At 41.8% G+C, this 7,837-nt stretch overlaps 1 protein-coding gene across 1 annotated transcript in view; it reads left to right on the plus strand.

The window, feature by feature from the left end:
• The first annotated feature begins 4,319 nt into the window (after window positions 1–4,319).
• Window positions 4,320–7,837, plus strand: part of zmp:0000001301 (tip elongation aberrant protein 1) — a 9,335-nt gene continuing 5,817 nt past the window's right edge. Inside the window, exons 1-9 of the mRNA XM_047373448.1 lie at window positions 4,320–4,429; window positions 4,531–4,603; window positions 4,754–4,793; window positions 5,110–5,188; window positions 6,097–6,185; window positions 6,290–6,436; window positions 6,540–6,591; window positions 6,687–6,787; window positions 7,385–7,470. Coding sequence (XP_047229404.1) covers window positions 4,368–4,429; window positions 4,531–4,603; window positions 4,754–4,793; window positions 5,110–5,188; window positions 6,097–6,185; window positions 6,290–6,436; window positions 6,540–6,591; window positions 6,687–6,787; window positions 7,385–7,470 — 729 coding nt within the window. The 5' untranslated portion in view covers window positions 4,320–4,367. The remainder of the gene's footprint in view (window positions 4,430–4,530; window positions 4,604–4,753; window positions 4,794–5,109; window positions 5,189–6,096; window positions 6,186–6,289; window positions 6,437–6,539; window positions 6,592–6,686; window positions 6,788–7,384; window positions 7,471–7,837) is intronic.

The raw sequence follows: 7,837 nt of genomic DNA on the forward strand, positions 1-7,837 counted from the left end.
TAATTTATAAAAGCCAGCGTGTTTTATTGCAATGTTACCACGTCTTCCCAGAAATATTTGCACATACGTTTCTTATTTTGAAAATCCCGCTGCATCCCGATTGGTTTGACAGCAGCAGACGGAGGTGAATAGATGGGCAGATCACGTGTAGGTGGCTGTGATTCCTGTGCTGTGTGTGTCTTTGTGCGTGACTGTGTCTCAATGAATAAAACATGGTGCAAATGTGGCGACGGTGGAAAACGTGAGCTGACATCATCCATCATTAGTCAGAAAAACCTCCATCCTTTCATCTCTGAAGGATGCCCCATTGCTGAAAGCTCTAATGTGAAGGATGCATGTGCTGCCATCATCATCATCATCATAATAAAAATTAGAAGAAAATAAAGAAACATGGACAAATCTGCCTCTAAGTTGGATATGAAATGAACATTATTGAATTATAAACCTTTAGATGTGGGACTGTTACATGTACTTGTACACATACCAGATTCCAGTCTGAAGCAAAATGGAAAAGCTGTGTGAAAAACTAAGTACACCCTAAAATCTGGCAGCTTGTAGAGCTACTTTTAGCAGCACTAATTCTCTGCATTGTTTTTTTGTCTGACATTATGAGTCTCTCTCTCATTGCGGTGCGCTCTTCTCTGGGCTCAGAGTCATCTGAGATGAACCACCATACGGTGGGAACTTGGACTTCAGTCAGATAGATCCTTATTTTAGATCTTTTTATGGAGGAATGGTTGTCAACAGCCAGTCCCTGCAGCCATGCTCTGTGATTGTAGGCAGTTGTATCTTTCCCTTAGCAAAGTTGCCCCCACTTCTATCTGTCCTCAATTCCACATCTTTTCCAGAACAAGGTCTCCAAGCTTTCAAAAAGGATGTCTGACGAAGACGAGGGTAAAGTTATTGGACTGACCTGCCAGCAGTCCTGACCCCAGTAAAAAACGTTGGAGATGACTCCTTAATGTTGGACACCTTAAGACACCTGAAACTCCTCATGGTTTGGCATCTTTTATTCCAGACCATGTTTTAGGCATTGGGAGTAAGAATGGGAAAATTACTAAGGTAGAAAAACTTTACTGTGATATTGTGTTGTGATGTAGTTAAAAGCCTTCAGCTGATCCAAAATGGAGCAGTTCTGATTAAAATTAAAAAGAGAGATCATATTTCTCCTATTTTAGCGTCCCTTCATTGGTTCCCTGTTAAATCCAGAATATAATTTAAAATTCTCCTCCTCACATATAAAGCCCTTAATGATCTAGCTCCATCATACATCAGAGATCTGATTGGTCCATATGTTCCTAACAGAGCACTTTGTTCTCAGACTGCAGGTTTACTGGTGGTTCCTAGAGTCTCTAGAAGTAGAATGGGAGGCAGATCCTTTAGTTATCAGGCTCCTCTCCTGTGGAACCAGCTCCCAGTTTTAGTCCGTGAGGCAGACACCCTGTCTACTTTTAAGGCTAGGCTTAAAACTTTCCTTTTTGATAAAGCTTATAGTTAGAGTGGCTTAGTTTATCCTGAACTATCTCTGTAGTTATGCTATAGGCTTAGGCTGCTGGAGGACATAATGACCACTTTCACTCTCTTCGCTACATTCTCACACTACTCTCCAATTTTGCATTATTTGCTGTTATTTCAGCTTTTAACTTTGTTCTCTCTATTCTCTTCCTAGAAGCTACACCTGGCCTGGAGAGGGGCATTGTCCAAGCTTCTGCTGGCAACAACTTAATGCTCACCTTCTACAGATGATCCACATAGCCCTGTCTTTCAGTGTTTAACCCTTTCTCTCTCCTAGACATGGCTACTGACTGAGCTTCTACTGTAACTAACTCTATGTGCTCTCTTTCAGACTCTAACCTTGAAAACTGGATCAGAGTTTATCTGTTCTTTCTTTCTAGATGAAACGACTAAAGGAGCTACATCCATTAATATTTACTTTTCCTTCCCATAGAAAGTACCCCTGGATCAGTGCTTCTTTGTTCTCTTTGTGTCTCTGCTCTGTTCTCTCAAACTCCCAGTCGGTCGTGGCAGATGGTCGCTCACACTGAGCCTGGTTCTGGTTCTACTGGAGGTTTCTTCGTGTTAAAAGGGAGTTTTTCCTCTCCACTGTCTCTACATGCTCATCCAGGAGGAGTGAATGCTGCAAGTCACTGACTGGATGCAATCTGCTGGGTTTCCTTAGATGGAAAAACTTTTTAACCAATTTGAATAAATAACTAATTCTGACTGTTTGATAGTTAGGATTAATTGGAATGTATGAACCTGACTTGAAATCCATATGATTCGATTGAACTGACTTTGTGAAATGCTTTGAGACGAGATGTGTTGTGAATTGGCGCTAAATAAATAAAACTGAATTGAATCGAATTACTAAGCTGGGAAAACTTTACTGTGATAATATGTTGTGATGGAAGGTGTTGCAGCCTGAAATTCAGGAATAGAAGGATGTAAAAAATTAAATAAAGGTGAGACAAACCTAAAATATTTCCATAACAGTGCTGAACTTTTAATTTCTGTCTTGTTTTAACCTTTAATGAGGTTTTTATGTAACTAACTGAAATGTTGCGGCTCGTTAATGTTAAGCTTGGATATAAGATCCTTTTAGATCTGGGGATATAAATGCTAAGGCAGCTCCTCTTATCTATTTCACTTCCTTTGAGTCTGTTGACCTTGCTTTGCAGTTTTCCCCTGAGGTCTCGCTGAATGCTTGACGCGGTGCCTGGACACGGTTGCATGGCAGCCGTGGGCCTGCAGACAGGGCAGGTGTAGGTTTACCTGTAAGCTGACCTGCGGAGGAGAGCTATTGGTCTGTGAGCTGGATCACTAATTGGTAGCTTCAGTGAAACACCGCAGCACAACCAAAGAAGAGACGTTGATTTCAGAGCACCTCCAGACCTCAGCAGGTGAGTTTTCAACCTGATGATGTTGGTTTTATGAATCAAACTGTGGAACTCTTCCTCCCTCTGCGAGAGCAACATGATGATGGAAAGTCAGTTAGATGCTTTTAGTGCCATCTAGAGGATGGAAAGCGTCAATATACATTTTCTTGCTTACAAATTAGAAATCCAGACAAGAAATCGAAATATGAAAAATAAAAGCAAAGTTTCTGCTGTAACAGAACATTGTTGAAAACACATATTAGTTTGTTTTCAGATTTTAAAGTCTTCATTCTTCAAAAGCACAACAATTTAGTGTCATAAATTGAAATGGATAATTAAACCTAAATGCTGAATGAATGAAAACAAAATTCTCCCTTTAAACCTGCAGCTTTTAGAACCTCCTTCAGGAGAAGGATGGAGGAATTCTAGTCCACTCTATCTTCCAACATTGCTTCAGTTGACTGATTTGTTTCTGCACAGCTCTCTGAAGGTCCCACCAGAACAGTTCAATCAGGTTGAGATCTGAGTTAAGACCCGTTTTTTTACAGCCATTTTCTAGTAAATTATCTGCTGTGTCCGTATCATTGTTCTGTTGATGACCCAGTTTGGACCCGGCCTCAAGAGTTCTTTGATATACAGAGGAGTTCGTTGTCCCATCAATGTCTGAATGGTGCCGAGGTCCTGTGCCTGCAAACAAAGCTCACGTCATCTATCCTCCACCTCCTTGCTAGACTGTTGCTTTGAGGTTTTTGTGCTGATTGGCTCTTTGTTTCTCTAATCATGCAGCTGTGGTGCATCATGGTCAAACATCTCTATGTTGGTTTCATCTGTTCCAGGAAGTCTTGTGCTTCATTCAGATAAAACTTTGCAAACCTATGTCCTGCTATCAAGTTATCTTCAGAGAGAAGAGCTTTTCTCCTTCAACCCTTCCAATTAAGCCATACGTGTTCAGAGTTCATTTAATTGTCATGACCTTTAACCTGCTTACTGAGGCCTTTAAGATGAATCTTTTGGGTTTTTGGTCATTGCCCTGAGCTTCACTCTCTGACCTTGAGCTGAATCTGCTGGGACATTCTCTCCTGGGAAGATTGGCAGCTGTCTGAGATGTTGTCCATTTGGGAATAATCTTTCTCTCTGTAGAATGATGGACTTCAGATGGTTTGGAAATGACCCATGAACCCTTCCCAGGCTGGTGGACATCAACAGTTGCTCCTCTAAGGTCATAGGTGATGTCTGCCTACCCTGGCATTGTGTTAACACACTCCTGTCTACTACAGAGCAATAAATGCGGCAATGAAGACAGCAGGTGATGCTGATGATGATGAGTTAATCCGATCTGTTGATCAGCAGCACTGGCTGATACTTTCCCTCTTAGTTTCTATGGAAACAGTAAGATAATGGCACCATGTAACATGTGATGTGTGGTTCTCTGTGTATCTTTGATATAAATGTGTGACAGGAACAGGAGCAGAAGGGAAATTAGAGGTGAAGATGGCTTTAGCAAGCGGTCACTGGGTGGAGAAAGAAACCAGGGGAGAACCTCCAAGTCCCAGGTGAGTGTGACATTTCAGCTGCAGAACAATCGCTGCCATATTGAGCTACATGAGTTTAAAATAATGTTTAAACTGGTTGGGCATCTCTTTCAATACTGCAGACATGGTCATGCTTTAGCTGTGGCTGGAAGCGTGGCGTTCCTGTTTGGAGGCGCATGCAGCATCAGCCCAGAGGTGATGAACTTCAGCTTAAACCACAAAAAACTAAAGCATGAAGCACATTTCTGATCAACTCAGGTTTTATTTATATAAATTACGCATCATTTTATACAACATTTAAAGTCTGTAAAATCTTAATTTATGAACTTTGTTTTCATTATTTAGGTCAGTCCTTTTTACTTATCCGACTTCTACATGCTAACAGGTACAGATAACAGACCGATTATATGCAGCTTTCAGTGTGTTTCATTTTTATGCTTTAAGTTTGACACAAAACCCACAAGATGGTCCAATAAGTCAGTTTTTTCATTAAAATCGTTTTTATAATAAATCTTTCATATTGTGTCTTAATATTTGAACACAAAACCAGCCAGGATTCTTGGATTTACTGAAGGTTTTCATACTTTATGTTCTATCTTGCCTAAATGGGCTCGTTTGGCTGTGAACACATGAGGTTTCACTGTAATGTACGTCTGAGGTGGCAACGGTCTGGAAATGATTCCCAGGTTTGATGATTGCAGTTACTCCTGATGGCGTGAATTGGGAGGAGATTCCTCAGAGCGGAGAAGTGCCATCTGCTAGAGAAGGACACACACTCTGGTAAATCACACATGTCCATCACCAGGAAGCATGCCACATCAATTGGACTTTAAATGTCTGATGAAGAAGAGAAGAGGATTTTTATCAGAAATCATACTGTATAAAGATACTGTTCTGTCTCAGCTGACTGGTTCTCCAAGCTGATGAAGAACCCATCCAGATGCTCCCTGGGGTACAGAGCAAATAGGTCAGATGGACAGGAAGGGATAGGAAGCAGGATGGGGATGAAGGATGTGAGAGGGAGAAATGAAGAATGACAGATGGCGATGGGAGATGAAAGATGAGGGAGCATGAGGGATGAAGGAATAGAGGAAGAGGTGGAATTTGAGATGTGGGAGGAAGGGATGATTGATGACAGATCCAGATGAGGGGATGGAAGATGAAGGATGATGGAATGAGGGATGATGGAGGTAGGGATGACGTGGGTGAGAATGAGGAATGAAGTACGAGGACAGAGTGATGGAGAATATCAGGGATAACGGGCTAAATGGTTAGGAGAGGAAGATCCAAAGAATCTAATAAAAGTTCCGAACAGGACATTTGAAGATACACTGATGTGCTTGAGATGTTCCTGCTCCTTAGCCTTAGTCTGCACATGAACTCTGTTTACCTCAGAGGTCCAGTCCTGTGCAAAAGTCATGAGTAAGTCAAAGGTAGTTTTTTATTTAAGAACCGATTCTTCCTGCTTGTTACTCTTCCACTTTAATTAGATGTTTTAAAGACTAACTGCTCACCATGCTGAGAGCCAACAAATTAACAGCCATGTTTTCAGGACTGAAACTGGGTGAAAAGCAGCCAAAGTCCAAAGAAAACTTTGAACGACCTTCGGAAAGCCCGGAGAACTCTTGAGGTTCTGTTTGACACTATTTCAATGAGACATCCATGAACGTCTTCCTTCTTCTGCTCAGCGTCATCAAAGGGAAGCTTTATCTGTTTGGAGGAGCCTCCAGTCCTGATGCCTCTGAATGTCTCTCAGGTGTCTACAGCTTTGATGTTGGTGAGGACCTAATGCAACATGATGAAATCACCTCCTTCATTGCTGGTTTGCTTTGGCCTTCAGGACTCAGTGGTGATGGTGGTGGTTTTCCATGTTCCCAACAGTGTCTCTGACCTGGGAATGCCTATCAGCTAGCGGCGTTGCTCCCAGAGTTCTCCGACACAGCTCTGCTGCTGCTGGAGACAACATCTACGTGTACGGAGGCGTCCTGAAGGGGGATCCCACTGATGACCTCCTGGTCTTCAACACAGGTTCTAAAACTAACCAAGAATCCTTTATTCTGTCCACAAAGAGAACATGGAACATGTTGTTACTGTTGTGCAGGTGTTGATCTGGATTCTGACTTTGTTTCAGTGTCTCTCACCTGGACACCAGTTAAAACCAGTGGATTCCTTCCTCCTGCTCTGTGAGACACAAGATCAGCTGAAAGTCAATGAAATCACTTTATTTGATCCCTCAGATGGTCCTGAATATTCCCAACATCTGTTTTTGCTTCTTCAGATGGGGTCAGAGCTTTACTCAGGCTGGAGATCAGATCTTCATGTTTGGAGGTTATGGAGCAGGAGGGGATTTCTGTAAAGACCTTTATGTTCTTAACACAGGTAAACTTTGGTTAATCTGGTGGATCTGAGAAGCTGCTCGGTGCTTTCAGACAGAGAGTACAACTCTAACAAACCACATCTCTGCTAAACAAATCAGAGTGTGAAAACTTTGCTATAATTGTCATGATTTGTGAGTGTTTTTGAGTTCTTCTTCTTGTTATTATTCTTGATAGGTTTTTAATAATGCTTCTGTTTATTATTTTCCTGGTCATGCTTTAGTTTTTGTCTTCTAGTTCATGTTTTGTCAAGTTAGGTTTTTTGGATCTTGTTATGCTTTAGTTTCATGGTTTAATAGTTGTGTTTCTATTAGTTTGTATTCAAGAGTCTCTGTTTTGCTTCAGCCACGTTTTGTTCTCTCCTGTCTGACAATTAACTTTATTCGGTTCACCTGCACCTAGCATTCAGTCTCCTCGTTTGACCTGGTTCTTGCTCCATATATACACCTCTGTTCTGTTCATTCCTCGTGGAAACAATTCGGATCATGCTGGTTAAGGATCATGCCTTCACACCACCGCTGAGTCTAAATTCAGACCAAGAAACCAAAAGGAGACCATTGTGCTTCAGGCTCTGATTAGTTGGGTGGTCTTCTGCTTCCAGAGAAGCTGCAGTGGCAGAGATGGGAGGTGAAGGGAGAATCTCCTGCAGCCTGCAGCGGACAGACACTGACTGCACACCATGACAAGGTACACACACACATATAAACACACACACTCGAGGGGTGGACCAGCATCAATACAGAACAGCTGAGGAGAATATCTGGCACTCTTTCTTTTATTCTCCGTTTATCATGTTTGACCAGGTTTTCAGGACAATATTGTCATAGACAGGTACAAGAGGAGAAAATAAAAGCAGTGAAAATCCAAAGAAACTCCCTGAAGTACCAGGAGAAATGAACCATTGAAGACCACTTTTAAAAAATACAAAAACATGGATGGATGGATGGATGGATGGATGGATGGATGGATGGATGGATGGATGGATGGATGGAAGGATGGATGGATGGATGGATGGATGGATGGATGGATGGATGGAAGGATGAATGGAAGGATG

Source organism: Girardinichthys multiradiatus, chromosome 8 (assembly GCF_021462225.1).
Source record: "Girardinichthys multiradiatus isolate DD_20200921_A chromosome 8, DD_fGirMul_XY1, whole genome shotgun sequence".
Lineage (NCBI taxonomy): Eukaryota > Metazoa > Chordata > Actinopteri > Cyprinodontiformes > Goodeidae > Girardinichthys > Girardinichthys multiradiatus.